We start from the raw sequence: 20,610 nt of genomic DNA on the forward strand, positions 1-20,610 counted from the left end.
CAATGTGGAATGATTGAATCAAGTTAATTAGCATATCAATCCTATCGAATACTTATCATTTAATCCTCCTATCTACCTAAAACTTTGCATCCTTTGACCAACATCTCATTTTTGCTATGCCCCTAGCCTCCGGTAAACAGCATTCTACTTGTTCTATGTATGTTTATATTGTGGTTCCATATGAATTTTATATTTCATTTTATATGAATTCTATTTCGTGAAGACATGAACACGTGTATTTCTATTTATTCATTATTTCAATTTAAGTACTATCATTTATTAATTTTTAGGATTCACCCTCAGATATGTCAATAATTTTTTATAAAATTATTTTGAAACAGTTTTTTTGCTCCATTTTTAATCTGAAGAACACCTTGTTAGATAATATTAAGTTAATGTGTTACATGTAGCCGTTCACAGAAGGGAATATGTTAGAATATGATAGATTAGAATATATCATGTAAATAAAGATTAAATATCGCTAAATTTTAAAACTAAATTTGTCAATAATATTGTATATTGCCAATGGCTGTATATTGTCAAAGATATGTGTAAGTGTACTGAGTTGAACATAAATATATAATGCACTTTGAGGCACAGTTATAGAAGATTAGAAAACAATTTTAAATTCAAATTTATGTATTTATTCTATAACTGTATTTGAATTTCAAATGTTAAAATTCAAATCAGCAGTATGCTTTAAATATCATATTTGTAAAAGTCACTCTCATGTTTTCACGAAAAAGTACACCCTTGTTTGTGAAATGACGTGCTGTTCCTCAGAAAAATGGCCTTTTAATCAGTTGCTACATTTTTCTACCTTTCCTCATTTTAACTGCCATCATTGGTCTTAAATGGAACAAAATGAAGGGATTTTGGCACTGAGCAAAAAGTGTAAGTGGAAGGTAAGTAAACTTGTTATTTTTTATATTTAATTTTACAAAAGGACTATGGGAAGAATTTGAGTATAAATTTAAATATTACAAATAGGAATTTTGAGAAGGATTGGGTTAATGTTTAGAAAAACTGAATGAGATATTGAACAAGAAGGTCTTACTATATACCAAAGTTTCTTTTCAGATTTTGGGCAGTTAGGTATTCTGCATATTCTTACAGGGCAAGGAACAACTGAAGCTGCTCAGTAAATTCTCATTGCCTTTCAAATAGAAAGCCCATATTGGAGCTGGGCATGGTGGCTCATGCCTGTAATCCCGGCACTTTGGGAGGCCAAGGTGGGTGGATCACGAGGTCAGGAGTTCGAGACCAGCCTGGCCAGCATGATGAAACCCTGTCTCTTAAAAATACAAAAAAATAGAAGGGCGTGGTGGCACATGCCTGTAGTCCTGGCTACTTGGGAGGCTGAGGCAGGAGAATTGCTTGAACCACAGGCAGAGGTTGCAGTGAGCCGAGATCATGCCACTGCACTCCAGAGTGAGACTCCATCCCCCCACCAAAAAAAAAAAAAAAAAAGCCATATTGGCTGAAATTGTTTGAGGATGTTCTTTGGATTTCCCAGATGACCCCACTTTTCATGCATTAATAGTCATTTGTATCAAGGATATCAATAGAGACAATTGGGGAAGCAACTTTTGTGAATAGAATATGTAGAAGGTAAAAAAATAAAACAGGAAATGAGGGAGAGAAAGCAGATAGGAAACTGCACTTTGTGCACAATTAATATTCTTCAATGGTTTCTAAAATTATAATAAAGGTTTTTGCACAGTTATTTTCTTTGCTGTAACATCATTGCATACTCAGTAAATATTTAGGGACACAAGAATACGGATAATAAGTGGATTTCTGTTTCTCACAGGTGAAGATGAAGATTAAATAATGATATAAAATTTCTACTAACACCTCTGTTTGTAAGCCAGATAATTTTATGTATCAACAAGTTAGCAGTAGCGAGCAGTTTAAAGTAATTGCAAAAACCGTAATTACTTTTGCACCAACCTAATAAATTCAGAGTAATATTCTGGATTTTTTGGAAGACACGTAATTATCAAATTGTTACAAATTAACTTAACTGAATGATAGCTAGCATAAATCTTCTTGTGCTCTTAAGACATCTTGGAAATATGCGAATAGTTACTGTAAGTAAATATGAGTAATGGAAAAAATGTTAGATTAATGGTTACAAATGACAAAATCTGTTCAAGCAGCCTCTTTTACAACCATAAGTGATTTCAAGGCTGCAAGGGTAAGAAACTAACCAGAGTTGAAGCACAAAAGACAGTAATGAACTGGATGGTCAGGAACTAGGTCATTTCATCCATTACTGATTGACATTACCCCTTCTTGTCCCTGTCTATTCTCTTTATATTGACTGCTCTGGCTTTGACTTGGCCCAATACCTCTATCTCAACCCTTTCTATATTTGCTTCCAAAAAAAATAACAATAATCTTAGTCAATGTCTTTTAGTTAATATTCTCTGGAGACAGAAGAAAATAGCAGTGCAAGGGCACCAAAATTCATCCTGTATTCTATCTGGATTTATAATCCGGAGTTAGTTGTTCAAAACTTACCTTAAGAAAAAAACGGAGGCTTTATAAATACCATAAAATGAAACTAAATGTATCTGAAAGACACAGAGGCCTCATTAAGGGCCTCATCAATGAAAGAAAAATTATAGTCCAAATAGTTATTTACATAGTTATTAGTAGAAATACTATAATTGTGTAAATCATAATTTAAGAATTTGAAAATGTGCACTTATATATCTTTTTAACTGTGGAGAAGCATTATCATAGATATATTAGTATCTCATTCCATCTTCCATGTAGACAGGATAGAAAAAATAATAGATTTTTAGTTTGAAATTTTTAAAAAAAGTCTTAAAACCTTTAAAAGTTAGACCGACATTAGATAAAGGCCAAACACAAAAATATATGCTCTCTGAGAGGTATACAGAAAGCAAAGGGGATATCGGTACCTATTAATTAACTATCACAAATGTAGCTTTTTTACTCTTCTTGATTTTGCTGAAGATTACAATGGCTATTAACCCTAAAACCAGTGTTAATCTCTTTTATACAGTTCTACATCGGAAGACAGCAGTAGTAGCAGCAACAGTAACAGCAGTAGTGACAGCAACCAGTCATAGAGGTAAGTGACATAATTCATAATATATATATATTTAAAAATTTTTAACAATACCTTAGTATGAGAAAGCTATTATTCCCATATTTTATCATCCCAACTTCTACATTTTAATATCATATGCTAAGCAAAGACTAAAGTATTTTATGTTATTATTGTTTTATGCTAATTTGGAAATATTTTAATGTAACTGATATTAGCCAGATATTCATTAAAAATATTTTTGTAATAAGAAGTGACTTCCAAATTATTTTACATACATTCTTAGAGTATTTATGAATAATCATATTTCCTGCTCCTTCATTTAAGATTCTAATTTGTTTAGAAATTGGTAAATCTAATTGATTTACACAGATTGTTTCCCTATGTTTACATTTTTTCCTTAATAACACTACATTGGTATTATTATCCTTATTTTAGAAATAAGAATATGGATGTAAAGAATTTAAATGATTCTTCATATGTAAAGTTTTAGTGAGTTTTGCATTGGGGTTTAACCTAAAGCAATCAAACTCTAGAGTAGAAGCTTACAGTCTTAAAACATGTAGCCTGATATGTGGCTAGGGATAAGGAATAGAATACACATGGATTGAGGACCTAGTTGATGCTAAGCAAAATGCTAAATATACTCTCCCTCTGAGGCAGAAAGACAATTAATTATTTACCTTGAAATGGCTTGAAATAGGCATACGTATGTACCGTTCAAATTCATATGTGTAGAAAAACAATAAAGTTTGATGTTAGGCCTATTACTGGCAGTAAATTGAAAAGTTCAAAAATTCAGTCTAGAGCAAGATCAAGATTTCATCCAATTGTTTATCTCCCATTCCTTCATATCAGACTTTGAGTAATAATTATGTCCATGGGTCTCTATTTCCTTATTTGCCACCAAATAAAATCTTTATAACTTGTAACCTCAATGTAAAAATTTTATTCATGCCTAGACCAATCTCTACATCCTCCTTAAAAACTTTATTAGAAGCCTGTGTCTTACCTGAGGATTCTGGCACTTGGCTACTGCCTTCTTCTCATGTCCTTCAATCAGAATCTCACCATCCTGCTGCGTGTCTTCACCTGAACTCCCTACCAGCACCATCGGCCAACCACAGTCATTTTCTCCTAGAGCTTGCCATTTCCCTGATTTCTTCCAACTCATAAGTCATAAATGCAATATCTTGCTTTCCTTTTTCCCTGTTTTCACAGCTTCCTTCTGCCAGCAGTACCTTCTTATTGCATTGAAGTCTTGCCTCAATAATTTGAGATAGAGGGTTAGGCTATCAGTCCATAAATAATAGACATATAAGTTGATAATATAGTAAATTGAAACATGATTAATCATATACAAAAGATTATAGTAGTAAGGATGAGTGGGGGAGTTGCTGTTGAGGAAGGTATTGGATAACAATTTTACATATGTTTGTTTCTGAATAAGTCCTATAGCACAAGTGATTTGTAAGCAAATAATCTGAAGGAGGTGAAATCGTTACTCAGTTTTGATCATTGAAAGGAGTTACCTGAGTTCAAAGGATGAACTCACAAAAAGCTTTTATTTAAATGCAAAGGGTACAGTGTAGCAAGAGAGAGTGCAGGCAAGCATTGGGGGTCAGAAAGACAAGGGGCTCCAAGGTTCCTTATTGTAGATTTTAAACAGCCCATTAACAATCCCAATGCCTTTTTCTCAACAAAAAGTCAAAACCAGATACCCAGGCTTTCCTAGAGATAAAGATTGAGCTTTTCCATTCTAGCTGTAAATCAACTCTATCCTACAGAGGCATGGAATTGGCAGAATTACTCATGCATATATATAGGCAGTATATGTCCAAGCAGATGAATGATATGATACAAAATAAGTTGGGAATGTTTGAAGAATACCAAAGATGTCAGTTCACCCGGAGCAGAGTTAGTAAGAGGGCTATAGCTGTGGTTACATCAGAGAAGTAACACCATGGAGGGTCTTGGAGCTTTTGGAGTCCATCTCTGTCTTACTTTGAGTGAAAGGAAGGAATTACTGAATAGTTCAGATTCTAGGCACATGGCCTTACTCTTTAAAAGGCTGACTTGTTGAAAACTGTCTGTATGATCACAAGAGTAGATGTAGAGAAAATACTGCAATGATACATGAGAGAAAAGATAGTACTTCAAAGCAGGAGTGGTAAGGATAATCTTATGGATAAAGTTTGAAGGTGACTCAGCAGAATGCATTGACAGTTTGGATGCAGAATGTAAGAAAAAGTGCTTAAATAAAATGGCTATTGATGCAAAGCAGGAAAACAGCAAGGCTAAAATGTAAAACTAGGCCTATTTCTAGAATGTGGGCTCTTTGTACTTTTTAAAAGTCATTTGCAAGTCTATGAATACTGAGATATAAAAAAAAAATAGGTAACTGTGAGCCAAGACAAGTGACTGGTATGCCACAATAAGGATTTTAAATGTTTTTCTATATGAGCAAGAACATAAAGTATTTTTGAGGTTGTAAGAGAGAGATGTGGCATGACATGTTTTGCATTTTACCTATTTCATTGGGATAAAGCAGGGATAATGGATTCTGTCAGAACTGCAGACTGGTGAAGCAGCTGAGAGACTACTGAATGCACAGGAAAGGTGTGATGAGGGCAGGATTAGAGAGGAGGAAAAGCACAAAAATATTTTCAGGAATATGACAGAGGCAGAATCTGTTGGATTGGTTACTGAATGGATGTATTTGGATTAGAATAAAAGAGAGAACTACAAAGACGTCTACTTTTCTGGCAGAATGGATAGTGACACCTTTTACCAATTGTTGCAGGAAGTCAGGGAACCTGAACAGAGGGACCGGCTGGAACCATGGCAGAGGAACATAAATTGTGAAGATTTCATGGACATTTATCAGTTCCCAAATAATACTTTTATAATTTCTTATGCCTGTCTTTACTTTAATCTCTTAATCCTGTTATCTTCGTAAACTGAGAATGTGTGTCACCTCAGGATCACTGTGATAATTGTGTTAACTGTAAAAATTGATTGTAAAACGTGTGTTTGAACAATATGAAATCAGTGCACCTTGAAAAAGAACAGAGTAACCGTGATTTTTAGGGAACAAGGGAAGACAACTGTAAGGTCTGACTGCCTGCAGGGTCTGGCAAAAAGAGCCATATTTTTTTATCTTGCAGAGAGCCTATAAATGGACGTGCAAGTAGGAGAGATATCACTAAATTCTTTTCCTAGCAAGGAATATTAATATTAATACCCTGGGAAAGGAATGCATTCCGGGGGAGGGGGGTCTATAAACGGCCGCTCTGGGAGTGTCTGTCTTATGTGGTTGAGATAAGGACTGAGATACGCCCTGGTCTCCTGCAGTACCCTCAGGCTTATTAGGGTGGGGAAAAACTCCGCCCTGGTAAATTTGTGGTCAGACCAGTTCTCTGCTCTCAAACCCTGTTTTCTGTTGTTTAAGATGTTTATCAAGACAATACATGCACAGCTGAACATAGACCCTTATCAGTAGTTCTGTTTTGCCTTTTGTCCTATTCCCTCAGAAGCATGTGATCTTTGTTCTGCTTTTTGCCCTTTGAAGCATGTGATCTTTGTACCTACTCCCTGTTTTACACCCCCTCCTCTTTTGAAACCCTTAATAAAAACTTGCTGGTCTGAGACTCAGGCGGGCATCATGGTCCTACCAATATGTGATGTCACCCCTGGAGGCCCAGCTGTAAAATTCCCCTCTTTGTACTCTTTCTCTTTATTTCTCAGCCGGCCGACACTTAGGGAAAATAGAAAGAACCTGTGTTGAAATATTGAGGGTGGGTTCCCCCAATAACCAATGACATATTGTATAGTAGGGAAAGAACTGTCTTAGGTTGGGGTGAGGAAGTGGAGGGGAGTGAATGATGAATATGGTTTTGAACGTGTATATGTGGAAACCTGTTGGAAATGCACTGAGGGTTTTTGAAAATTCTCTCCCTCTGCAGATACATATATAATAGAGAAATTAATAGGAACTCTATTTCTTCACAGGTTTACATTGCTCTTTTTGCCTCTGTTTTCTTGTTGGTGATTTCCATTTATTGATGTAAATTTAGAGACCATGTTATTGAAACCTGTGTGACTACCAATTTATAATATTTACTTTTAATGTGGCTACCACAAATTATTCATGAATAAGGAACTTTGCTTTATGAATGTCCTGAATATCACACAGAAATTTTTAATACAACAGTATAGCAAGCAGTGTCTTACTTGACTAATTAATTGCTATACCTGTAGTTGCATTATAAAAGTAGACTTTTATTAACAATGAAAATTTAACATTTCTATTTTTCTGTATTTCTTTTGCAATAGTAACTACATGATAACATCAAAAGCCATAAGATAGAGAAAGGATATTATCAAGAAATTTACCATTAACTGGTTTGATTCAACAATGAAAATTAAAATCACCTTTTTTCTCCTTTCATTATGGCTTAAAGCTTTCAATTGCACAAGCAAAATAAATTCTATGACAGGAAGTATGCAAGCGTGTGTCTATTTATTATTCTACCTGCCATGAATCTTTAAGTAGGAGAAAACCACTTTTGCTCTTTTTCACCCAGAAACCTGTTGTCACGTGCATCCATGTGAAGGGACCACCAAACAGGCTTTGTGTGAGCAATAAAGCTTTTTAATCACCTGTGTGCAGGCAGGCTGAGTCCGAAAAAGGAGTCAGCAAAGGCAGATAGGGTTGGGGCAGTTTTATAGGATTTGGGTAGGTAGTGGAAAATTACAGTCAAAGGGGGTTTTTCTCTTGCAGGCAGGGGCGGAGGTTACAAGGTGCTCGGTGGGGAGCTTCTGATATTCATTGTCCAAGAAAGAATTTCACAAGGTCAATAGATCAGTTAGGGTGGGGCAGGAACAAATCACAATGGTGAAATGTCATCAGTTAAGGCAGGAACCAGCCATTTTCACTTATTTTGTGGTTCTTCAGTTGCCTCAGGCCATCTGGATGTATACGTCCAGGCTTGGGCTCAGAGGCCTGACACCTGTTACATGCTAAACTGAAAACTTTCAGATTCTTCAGATGCCCACGGTCTTGCTTACTGCTCCTGTCTCAAGAGAGGACACCAATAGCCACACCTCTCCAATAGTTCATGATTCCCCTGCCCTGTCTGTTCCAGGCATTAGGATACTGAGTGGAAGAATTGCTAGATATTCACTCTCACAGCCCCCAGATAGTCACTAGTATCCCTTCTACTTGAAAGAAATTGCTCAAGCCAAGTTTGAGGTCATAGTACCATCAGGTACATATGCTTCCTTGGCCCAGTATAAACTGATCTAGAAGATTTCTCTGTCCTTTGAGAAAACCCAAACTTGCTGCTCTATCTTCCCTGAAGTTGGGCAATTCTGGGTAAGATTTTCTTGCCTTGGTCTCCCCTCCCCTCCGCCTCTTGCTAAGATGGGGGCACTTCTACACATCGCAGAGCATTACACATGGGTTAGGGATTCATCAGCCCACCTGGAGTCCAGTTAGGACCTACAGAACCTTCATCACAAACCAAGATGCTCCTCAGAGAGGGGTGGAGGAACCTCACCACAGAGGTCCAGAGTTTCCTATTCCAAATATCCATCAACTGAAAAATGGGTAAACAAAATGTGGCATATCCAAACAATGGAATATTATTCAGCTCTAAAAAGGAATGAAGCGCTGACACTGGTACAACATGATTGGTCCTTGAAACCATTATGCTAAGTGAATAAAGCCAGTCACAAACATCAGATATTTACATGTGTATTTGAAGCAGCCTCATTGCCTGGGGTAAGTACCAAGGTTCTTTGTCTCATGGCCAAGGAGATGGAGGTCGTGGACATACACACACAGACACGCACACACAGACACACACACACACACACAAAGGGAGTTTGGAGCAAGAGTTTAATAGACAAAAGGAAAGAACAGCTCTCTGTCACAGAGAGGGGTACCAAGCAGGTTGCCAAGTTGTCAGCGTTTTTATAAATGGGCTAGTGAGGAGGGGGCTCATGAGGAAGGGATGTCTTATCCTCCTAGGGCCAGATGGTTTGATTGAGACCAGGTGTGCTATCTGTATGGAGCAGAGTTTTTTGTCAGTTCTCATCCCATTCCCTGCCCACATAGGCAGAATCTCAGTCTGTGTAACTTTGTTCTGCTTATCTGGGAGGGAGAGTTTCTGTGTCTGTTCCCAGACATCTTCTTGCATCTGCAGGCATCCCCCTGCCCCCACAAGTCTGCTTTTGGCTTGCCTACCTCAGTGTGCCTAAAGGGAAAGGAATGTGCTTATTAAAGCCCTCTGTTTTACTGGGGCCCATTGTGTAAGTGTGAAGTTTGGTGATTACCCAGGAGACTTTCCCCTTCTTTCTGTGCCCAAGCTGTTGATCTGTGATTTACAGCCTGAACTTTCAGCCTGCTTGTTGTTAGAAGTGATTTCTTTGAACTGCCTGAGGTTAGAAAGGGAGGTATTTTTGAGCTGCTTTTTGTTAAAAGGAAAGATTTCTGCCAGGGACTTACTTTATCCTGTCTACCTAAATAATTTCTTTCTGCCTCCTATAACATATTCATTTGTATGAAATGTCCAGAATAGAGACATCTCTTAAGATAGAAATTAGTTTAGTGGTTGTTTAGGGAGTAGAGGGGTGGGATAAAGAACTTGTGTTGGGGGTGGGAGGGTACTTTATGGCTAACGGGCACAGAGTTTCTTCATGATGTGATGAAACTAATTTCAAATTGACTATAGTGATGGTCACACATATCTGGGAACATATTAAAAATCACTTAATTGTATGCTTTGAATGGATAAATTGCATGGCATATGAATTATATCTCAATAAAGCTGTTTAAAAATACAACCTGGGATAATTTTACCAGAAATACAACCTGGGATAATTCTACCAGATTTCTCTCATCTTCATTGCCACTAATTTATTTTGGATCATTGTGTTCACTGGCCTGCTTCTTGTCAATAATAATTTTTGAGCTATCTGTTCAGGTGTACCAGTACTTAGCAGATCCAAGTTTTAGTCCTGATCAGTTTTATTTATTTTATTTGTTTTTTATTTTTTGAGATAGAGTTTTGCTCTTGTTGCCCATGCTGGAGTGCAATGGCACGATCTTGGCTCACTGCAACCTCTGCCTCTGGGGTTCAAGCAATTCTCCTGCCTCAGCCTTCCAAGTAGCTGGGATTACAGGTGCCCACCACCATACCAGGGTAATTTTGTATTTTTAGTCGAGATGGAGTTTCACCATGTTGGCCAGGCTGGTCTCGGTCTCCCAAAGTGCTGGGATTACAGGCATGAGCCACCACGCCCGGCCCTGATCAGTTTTATTTTTGCACACAATTTTGCACACAATTTTTGCACACATATTTTGACACAATTCATCCCTGAAATAGGGGGTACTGGAGTAAAAGGCTTGAGTGTGATAGATGGGTTGGGTTTTGGACATGTGCCATTTAAGATATTTGTCAAAAAGTTAAGGGAGGCAGTTGCATAGTTTTCTACAGTGGTCTCAATTTTTCTTTCTCCCCTTGCCTTGCTGCCCTTCCTGTCTCCACAGTTTCTTACTTAGAGCTTAGAGTCACTGTTAACAAAACAGTCAGGTACACAGTTGAAGTAAAGTGCTTTCTGATTGTCTTTTCAAGATAAAATTCCATTTTCTTGAATTCTCTTTATTTGCAAAAATAACACTAAATATTAAAGCTTTCCTTTCTCTTTCCTCCACTGATTATAATATAGTTTTATGAGAAAAAATACACAGTTGAAGAAAAGTGCTTTTTGATGGTCTTAGTGGGATCAACTCCATTTTCTTTTTTGCAAATTTATTTCAAACAATTTTGTGTATTTATACGGTACAGCATGATGTTTTGATCTATGTATACATTATAGAATGCTTCAATCAAGCTAGTTAACATACCCATCTCCTCATCAATTTATCATTTCTTTGTGGTGAGAACATTGAAAATAAATTTTAGAAATTTTGAAATATGCATTATTATTAACTGTGGTCACCATGTAGTGCAAGAGATCATTGAAACTTATTCTTTCAGTCTGACTCATACTTTGTACCTTTAGATCAACATTTCCCTTTCCCCATCCCTCATCCCGCCTTCCCTAGCCTCTGATAATCATCCTTCTATAAGATAGACTTTATTAGATTCCACATTCAAATGAGATCATACAGTATTTGTCTTTCTGTGCCTGGCATATTTCCCTTAGCATAACGTTCTCTGGTTTCATCCCTGTTGTTGCAAATGAATTTCCTTCTTTAAGGCTGTATACTATTCCACTGTGTATATGTACCACATTTTCTTTATTTACTCATTCCTCATTGACACTTAGGTTGATTCCGTGTCTTGGTATCACGAATAATGGTGAAATCGTACCAGCATTAAAAAGTTCAATTTTCTTGATTTTTCCGTATTTGCAAAGATATTTAAGTCAGCAGTAGCATGTAGAAAATTGCTAGTAATAATAGCTAATAATAATAGCTGTTATCTCCCTTTTCCTCTTTCTCCTCCACCTTAGTAAATAAAACCTGCCATAAAACTGTGATATGGAGAAACAAAATTACCAACCTCACTAAAGAAAACCTCACTAAAAAGGAAAATCTAGCTTATTTACCCCAATGTAACTACTGAGGGCTTTAAACAACTTAAACGTCTCTGCAACAAATTTTGTGCAAACACCTATGCTTGCATCTGGCATTTCCCCTCCCTGCCCTGCGGAACTGGCCCAGCTCTCAGAGCTCCTCGGGCCTCACCCCCAGGGTCCTGGGGCAGCACAGGGTCCTCCCCGGCCCAGGCGCCCGGCGGCCGAGAGCCTGCCCGCGAGCTCAGCGCGGCTCAACGGTCTCTGTCCTTGGCTGTGCCTCCTGCGCTCTGGCTGAGCCATGTTCCTTCTCCTCGCCCTCCTCACTGAGCTTGGAAGGCTGCAAGCCCACGAAGGTAAGTCCATTGGAGCCTCCCCTTTCTTCTTCGACTTTATAGCGGGGCTGGGCTCTTCCTGGGAACAGTTTCTTGTCATTCTGGGACCCTCCCCTGCTCCCTTCTGGGATCCCATGCTGGTGCTTCCGGTGTGTCAGGGACACCTTTCCACGCCAGGCCAGGGGGAACTAAGGGCCTTAGCGGAGGACCTGTTAGCGCTCTGCATCAGCGCCCATGATCTCAGTGGCCCACACGCAGTGCGTCTTCCGGGATCTTCTCACTCTGTGAAGGAGGGTGGAGGTGGTGGAGTACTAACTGCCTTCAGCGAACTCCTCAGAGTCCTGAGGAAGCAAGTCTCGCATCGATTCTAAAAGGGAACCAGAGGGGCCTGTAGAACTGCAATGTCTAATTTTTTTTTTTTCTTTTTTTGTGTCTTAGCCATTTTCAATGTGCTGTTGATTATGTAGTGAAATTTGTGGACTAGAAAGAGTGTGAGCACGTGCAAAAACTTCTACTTAAAATTTTAGGCGCCACCATGCAGTCAGGGATAAGAACCCATGCCTGACTGAGACGATTGTTGATGCAAAACAAAGACAAAAACAAACACATTTTCTTACCGCAGGTTCTGAAGGAATATTTCTGCATGTCACGGTTCCACGGAAGATTAAGTCAAATGACAGTGAAGGTTCAGAGAGGAAGGTAAATGATGAGGAATATTTATTCTATATTTAAAGTTTTATGGCAATTTTTATTTACCCTTATATTAAGTCAGATCATACTAATTTGTATTCATTGCCAAATCGTAGTATTTTGCCTGTGCTATTTTGTCTCCTACCATGTTTTGATCCTCTTGTTCCCCCATTTCTGCTGCTTATTTCCCTGTCTTTTCTCTTCATCTCTTCTTAACATACTACTTGTTCACAATTTCCAAGAAATGCTCAGCAATCAAACTGGTAGGAAAAAGAAATCAATATAAAATATTCATGACCATGGTTTAGCTAACAAATTAACAAATTTTTTATTGTCCACTAAATGACATAGAAATTGGTCATAAGTAAAATTTAGACATGCAAAATTTGACCCACAAGCATCAGTCTTAATAGCATGTAATGTACAAAGAAATTTTTAAAAAGCAAAGAAAAAATAAAAATATCACATTTGCCCTATTATAATGAAAAATATTACAATAAGTAAATATTAACTGGAAAAAGAAGTTGGAAAATTACTAACCTGCTAGATTGAAAACTGATTAAACTGAAGGCATTCAGTCTTGTATATTTTCTTGATTGAAATACCTGAAATTGACAGGTTTAAAATGTTTTATTTTATGAACTGGAAGTCACAATATAGGGGTTTATATTTCTATGCAGTCAAAATGGGCACAATATATGTCAACTCTGAAAATGTTTCAGGTTGAAAGAGTGATTTTAAAATTATGAGTAAGGAAAAGATTAATCCATTAATTCTATTTTGGCACACAATATTGGGACCTACCATGGCTGTGTTCTACTAGTGAACAATTATAATAAATAAAACATATGTCAAATTATGTTTGGGAATCACAATAAAATGAATACTTTCTTTTAGAGAAGTTGGAAAGGATTTTCGTATATAAATCTTATTTATCACATTATCCTTCTGAAGTAGGATTATTTATTACATATATTCTTTTTAAAAGACAGAGGATTAAAAAATATTTATGGCATCAAATCTGTGTTAGCGTGTAGAGTCTAATCTTTAATTTATAACTCCATTTCCACCACCGTAAGCTGCTTTCTGTTGAAGAATTATTTGCATACGTTATTTTCTGCCAACACAATCCCATCCCAACACTTTGGGATCCCAAGGTCAGAAGATCGCTTGAGCCTAGGAGTTTGAGGCCGGCTTGAGCAAGTTGGTGAGACCCCATCTCTACAAAACTAGCTTAACTGGGTGTGGTGGTGTGTGCCTGTAGTCCCAGCTGTTCTGGAGGCTGAGGCAGGAGTACCCCTTGAGCCCAGCAGTTGGAGGGTGCAGTCAGCTGTGATTGTGTCACTGTACTCCAACCTGGATGACAGAGCAAGACTTCATCTTTTAAAAACAAAAAACAAACAAACAAAAGACCAACTATCTATCTATCTATCTATCTATCTATCTATCTATCTATCTATCTATCCTGTTTTTTTTCCCCAGATTTACTACTATTGTACATTGTCATTGCATAATCACTGTAAACTTCAAATTTCTTACTACTTGTCAAGAAGCATATAGCAACTACTCAGGGCTTGATGAAATAGTTTTACTATGAGAGACATGCAGTATTCAGTCCTTGTCTACACTTTTGGTATTATTTATATGGAATTCTTGAAGCTATATTTTATTGTATAGGGTATTGTTTTCATGTTTTTAAAACTTTATTGAGTTATAATTGATATAAAAATTGCACATATCTAATGTAGACATTTTCATGAGTTTGAATATATGCATACACCCATGATATCATGACCACAATCGATGTACTAAACATATCCATCACCTCCAAAAATGTCCTTGCATACTTTTGTTTTGTGTTTTGTGCTAAGAATGCTGAACATGAGAATGATTCTTTTAACATATTTTCAAGTGCACAATGGTGTATCATTAACTATAGGTACTATGTTATATGGCGTATCTCTAGAACTTATTCATCTTTCATTACTGGAACTTTGTATTCATTGAGCAATAATTCCCTATTTCTCTCGACCCAGACCCCTGGCAACCACTATTCTATTCTCTGCTTTTATGATTTCTACTGTTTTATTTTATTTATTTGTTTGAGATGGAGTTTCGCTCTGTTGCCCAGGCTGGAGTGCAGTGGTGTGATCTTGGCTCACTGCAACCTCTGCCTCCTGGGCTCAAGCAATTCTTGTTCTTCACCCTCCTGAGTAGCTGGGATTACAGGTGCATGCCACCACACCTGGATAGTTTTGTATTTTTTTAGTAGAGATGGAGTTTTACCATGTTGGCCAAGCTGGTCTTGAACTCCTGAACTCAAGTGATCCACCAGACTCGGCCTCCCAAAGTGCTGGCATTACAGGCGTTAGCCACCACACCCACCTATTTTAGCTATTTTAGATTCCTCATATAAGTAAGTGGAATCATATAGTGTTTGTCATTCTGTGACTGCCTTATTTAACATAGCATAATGTTCTGTGGGTTCATTCATGTCTCAAATATGATTTCCTTCTTTTTTGAAGCTAAATAGTGTTGCAATATGTTTATATGCCACATTTTCTTTATGCATTCATGTCATTGAACATTTGGGTTGCTTCCGAACCACGAATATTGTGAATAATGTTGGAATTAACATGGGGCTGCAGATATCTCTTCAATTTCATGGCTTTAATTTTTTTGGATATGTAGCCAGAAGTTGCATTGCTGGATCATATGGTAGTTCTATTTTTAATTTTTTGTGGAACCTCCATACTGGTTTTCATAATGGCTGCACCATTCTCCATTCCCACCAATAGTGTACAAGGATTCCAACTTCTCCACATCTTTGCCAGTGCTTGTTACCTTTTGCTTTTGTTTGTGGGTGTGAGTTTTTTTTTTTTTTAACAAAACCCATTATAATAGCTGTGAGGTGATATTTCACTGTGGTTTTGATCCTGCATTTTTATGATGATTAATGATATTGAGTACTATTTCTTATACCTGATGGTCATTTGTATGTTTTCTTTGGACAGAAGTTTATTCAGGTCCTTTGCCCATTGTTTAATCAGATTATTTGTTTTGTTTTGTTTTTGGCTGTTGAGTTGTAGAAGGTCCTTTTGACATTTTGGATATTAACTCTTTGTCATATAGATCGTTTGAAATATATTCTTCTATTCCATAAAACAATGGCTTAAATTTTAGGATATTACAGGAACTATGAAGAAGGTTTCAAACTTTCTGTTTTATCTAAGTATACATATGGAAGCCATAGTGCCATTGTTGGTTCAACACTGGGAAACAACTCTCCGGTTGGGGTGAGCTGACCTCAGTTAGGATGTGTTTATTTCCTGCTATCAATGCCTTCTTGCCAAAGACCATTGCAAGCACGCCTGCAATTGAACAAGTGAGGATTATTACACACTGCAGTGAGGGAGGATGCACACCTTGGGGAGCCATGGAGCATCTCTTTAGGAGGTTGTTAAAGTACTTATAAGATTTTGGCTTGTGTTTTGGGAATTTGGGGGAAGTTTTAGGATGCATGCCTTTGTTCTGGTTTAGATATGGTCAGGAAGTAGACATAATACTATGATTGTGTATCTTAGTAAGTCTTATCTAGGGCACAGGAAGACCAGAACATTTCTAAATCTGTCATTAGTTAAGAAGCAGCAGCCATTCATGCTAGCCCAATAAGGGCATATTCAATCTTTCTTTTTTTTTGGCTTGGGAAGGCTTACATTTAGTTGGCGTTCACACATGATTATGAAGTAGTCTTGGTTTTGTCTTGATGCATAATTGTCTCACAGTGGTCCTGTGTTACGTTGATGTCCTTTTAAAGTGCATATATTCAACAGCAGAATTCCAAGGCTAGCTGATAGTGCCAAGCCAACTCCTTAATGTTACTGGCTGCTTTCCCCTTTCTTATTCTTTATGTGATTAATTTATGTTAGGCACATTATATCTTACTCAGACTATAGCCAGAAGCAAGCATTGGAATCATAAATGTCTGCACAAGACATATATATATATATATATATACTTCGTAATGAATTAAGTTGTCATGGTAAGGTTGAGAAGAACCATCTATGCAGAGTATCTATTCCAAATGACTGTTGTTTATAGCTATTAATATAGAGAATATAAGAATATATGTAAGTACATATTATGTATAAATTATGTATGATTATGTGTATGTTATGTATATCAAGATGTATGTATATCTTCCTTGACATGCATATTTTACACACACAAACATGTCAATGATTATGTACACACATGAAGAAATATATATATAAATATATACACCAACATGGGTGTATGTATGTATATAATTATTAATATTTTTATTAGAAATAATTTTTAATTACTAACTTTGTAACATGTTTAAAAATTTTAAACTTTCATTTTAAGTACTCCTTGAGTCATACTCTATACTTTTTATTCATTTTTCAATATTTTTTTTTTTTTTTTTTTTTTTCATTTTTCAATATTTTAAAATGAATGCTCTCATTCCTTTTTGGCTCAAGTATTTTGGGAAGAGGACATTTTGCCTTTAATTTCCAAAATAAAGTTTTTCTAGGTTCTCTTTTTTAAACTAAAATAACATTTTACATTGATAAATAACACATATATCTCAATGAATTTTCACAAAGTAGACACACCTCCAAAATTAGCACTTGATTCAGAAATAGAACCTAAGAGCAAGTCACAAACTCTCTCATGATTCCTTCTAGTTATTTTCCTCCTTATTTTGACTTATAATGCCCTTGCTTATTATTGTTCAAAACTGAAAGTTACAGGCATGTCTTGAAGATATTGCAGGTTTAGTTCTAGACTACCAAACTAAAGTAAGGCACACAAACTTTTTGGTATCCCAGTGCATACCAAACTTACGTTTGGTATACTATATACTATAGTTTATTAAGTGTGCAATAGTGCTATGGCTAAAAATAACAATGTATAAACCTTAATTTACAATACTTTATTACTAAAAAATGGTAACTATCATCTGAATTTTCAGTTAGTTGTAATATTTGCTGATTACAATCAGGCCTTGCCTGATGTTGATGGCTGCTGACTGATCAGGATGGTGGTTGAAGGTTGGGGTGGCTGTGCCAATTTCTTAAAATAAGACAATGATGAAGTTTGCTGTGTCGGTTGACTCCTCCTTTCATGGAAGATTTCTCTGTACTATGCAATGCTGTTTGATAGCATTTTACCCACAGTAGAACTTATTTTAAAATTTGACTCAATCTTCTCCAACCCTGCCACTGCTTTATCAACTAAGTTTATGTAATTTTGTAAACTCTTTTTTTGTAATTTTAACAGTATTCACAGCATCTTTACCAGGAGTAGATTCCATCTCAAGAAACCAACTTCTTTGCTCATCCATGAGAAGTAACTCCTCATCCATTCAAGTTTTATTATGAGATAGCAAAACTTCAGTCGTGTCTTTAGGCTCCACTCCTAATTCTAGTTCTCTTGCCATTTCTACTACATCTGTAGTTATTTTCTCCACTAAAGTTTTGAACCCCTCAAAGTCATTCATGAGGGTTGTAATTAACTTTTTCTGAATTCCTGTTAGTGTTGATATCTTAACCTCTTTCCATGAATCGTGAATGGTCTTAATGACATGTAGAATGGTGAATTCTTTCCATATGGTTTTCAATAGACTTTACCCAGATCCAACAGAGGAATCACTATTTACGGCAGCTATAGCCTTACAAAATGTATTTCTTAAGTAATAAGACTTGAAAGTCAAAATAACTCCTTGACTGGGCTGCAGAATGGATGCTGTGTTCACAGGCAGGAAAACAGCCTTAATTTCCTTGCACATCTCCATTAGAGCTCCTGGGTGACCAGGTACATTGTCAATGAGCAGTAATATTTTGAAAGGAATCTTTTTTTCTGAGCAGTAGGTCTCAACAGTCAGCTTCAAATATTTAGTAAACCATATTATAAATAGTTATACTATCATCCAGACTTTGTTGTTACATTTCTCATCACAGGCATAAGTAGATTTAGCATAATTCTTAAGGGCCCTAGCATTGTTAGAATGGTCACTGAGTATTGGCTTCAATTTAAAGTCATCAGCTGTAATAAGCATTAACAAGAGAGTCAGCCTGTCTTTTAAAGCTAGACATTAAGATTGGGTAGAATGATAGTTCTATTTTTAGTTTTTTGATGTTTGACCCAGCAATTTCACTAATGGGTATCTAAATACCCATTTTACATTGATAAAAAAAGGAATATAGAACATATGAAAAAGACACCTGCACTTGTATGTTTATTGCAGCACTATTCACCATAACAAAGTCATGGAACCAATCTAAATGTCCACCAACAGTTCACTGGATAAATAAAATGTGGTATATATACACCATGGAATATTATGCAGCCATAAAAAAGAATGAAATCATGTCTGTTGTAGCAACATGGAGGAACTGGAGGCCATTATCCTATTTGGAATAACCCAGAAGTGAAAAAATAAAATATTACATGTTCTCACTTATAAGTGGGAGCTAAATAAATGGTACAGTTGGACATAAAATGATGAAGAAAATAGACTCTGGGGACTCCAAAGTGGGGGATGGGGACAGAATACCTACTGGGTACAGTGTCCAATATTTGAGTGATGGGTACACTAGAAGCCCAATCCCCAGCATCATGCATGTAATTCCCATGTAACAATCAAGCACATGTACCCCTGAATCTAAAATAACAATTTTAAAAATACTATGCATGGATTTCCCCTCTCTAGCTATGAAAGTCTCTAGCTGAGTCCTAGATGGCATATTCTTCCAGTAGAAGGCTGTTTTATCTACACTGAAAATCTGTTGTTTAGTGGAGCAGTCTTCATCAATTATCTTAGCTAGATCTTACAGATCACTTGTTTCAGCTTCTATATCGGAACTTGCTGCATCACCTTGCATTTTTGTTATGGAGGTGTCTTCTTAAATCTCATGAACCAACCTCTGTTAGCTTCACCCTTTTCTTGTTCACTTTCTTATCATTCTCAGTCTTCATAGAAATGAAGAAAGTTAGGGCTTTTTTCCAGATTAAGCTTTGGCTAAAGGGAATGTTATAGCTGGTTTGATTGTCTATCCAGACCATGAAACCTTCTCCATATCAGCAATAGCTTGTTTGCTTTTATGTTATGGGGCCATTGATTTTTATTCTTGAGTAATGTTGCTAAAATGTCCATACTACCCAAAGCAATAAGCAGATTCAGTGCAATCCCAATCAAAATTCCAACGGCATTCTTCACAGAAATAGAAAATACAATGCTAAATTTTGTATGGAACCACAAAATAACCTCGAGTAGCCAAAGCAATACTGAGCAAAACAGTTAGAGGCATCATACTTCCTGATTTAAAATTATATTTAAAAAACATAATATTCAAAATAGTATGGTATTGTCATAAAAAAAAATCAGACATGTAGACCAATAGAACAGAATAGAGAGCCCAGAAATGAATCCAAACATATACAGTCAACAGATTTTCAACAAGTTCACCAAAAGGATACAATGGGGAAGGATACTCTTTCTGTCAGGTTTTGCTTCTTATATTTTGCAATTCTGTCTTTTGGGGCATACCCATTTAGGATTATTACGTCTTGCTGGATTGATACCCTTTATCATTATGTAATGCCCTTCTCATTCTCTGATAAATCTCTTTGCATTATTTGATACTAATATAACAATTTCTACTTTCCTTTGATTTATGTTTGCATGATAAGTTTTCTTTAATGTTATTCCTTTCAGCCAGCCTAGGCAATTGTCTTTGATGTGAAATTATTTTTAGCAGAATATAGCTTTGTCAATTTTTAAATCCACTCAATCTATGATTTTGCCTATTCATATCATTTATATTTAATGTCACTATTGGTGTTACATCTACCAAGTAATTTTTGTTTTGCTTTTAATTTTTATTTTCT

General features: G+C 36.5%; 1 protein-coding gene across 2 annotated transcripts in view; it reads left to right on the plus strand.

Annotated features, from left to right (window-relative positions):
* The first annotated feature begins 11,855 nt into the window (after window positions 1-11,855).
* The window catches only part of LOC100434416 (disintegrin and metalloproteinase domain-containing protein 18), a 155,768-nt gene continuing 147,013 nt past the window's right edge, over window positions 11,856-20,610 (plus strand). For both annotated transcript variants that reach the window (XM_024251201.3, XM_054561496.2), the window contains exons 1-2: window positions 11,856-12,024; window positions 12,626-12,702. In XM_024251201.3, the coding sequence (XP_024106969.3) occupies window positions 11,970-12,024; window positions 12,626-12,702 (132 nt within the window). In that variant the 5' untranslated portion in view covers window positions 11,856-11,969. The remainder of the gene's footprint in view (window positions 12,025-12,625; window positions 12,703-20,610) is intronic.

The sequence above is a fragment of the Pongo abelii genome, chromosome 7 (genome assembly GCF_028885655.2).
Source record: "Pongo abelii isolate AG06213 chromosome 7, NHGRI_mPonAbe1-v2.0_pri, whole genome shotgun sequence".
Taxonomy (NCBI): Eukaryota; Metazoa; Chordata; class Mammalia; order Primates; family Hominidae; genus Pongo; species Pongo abelii.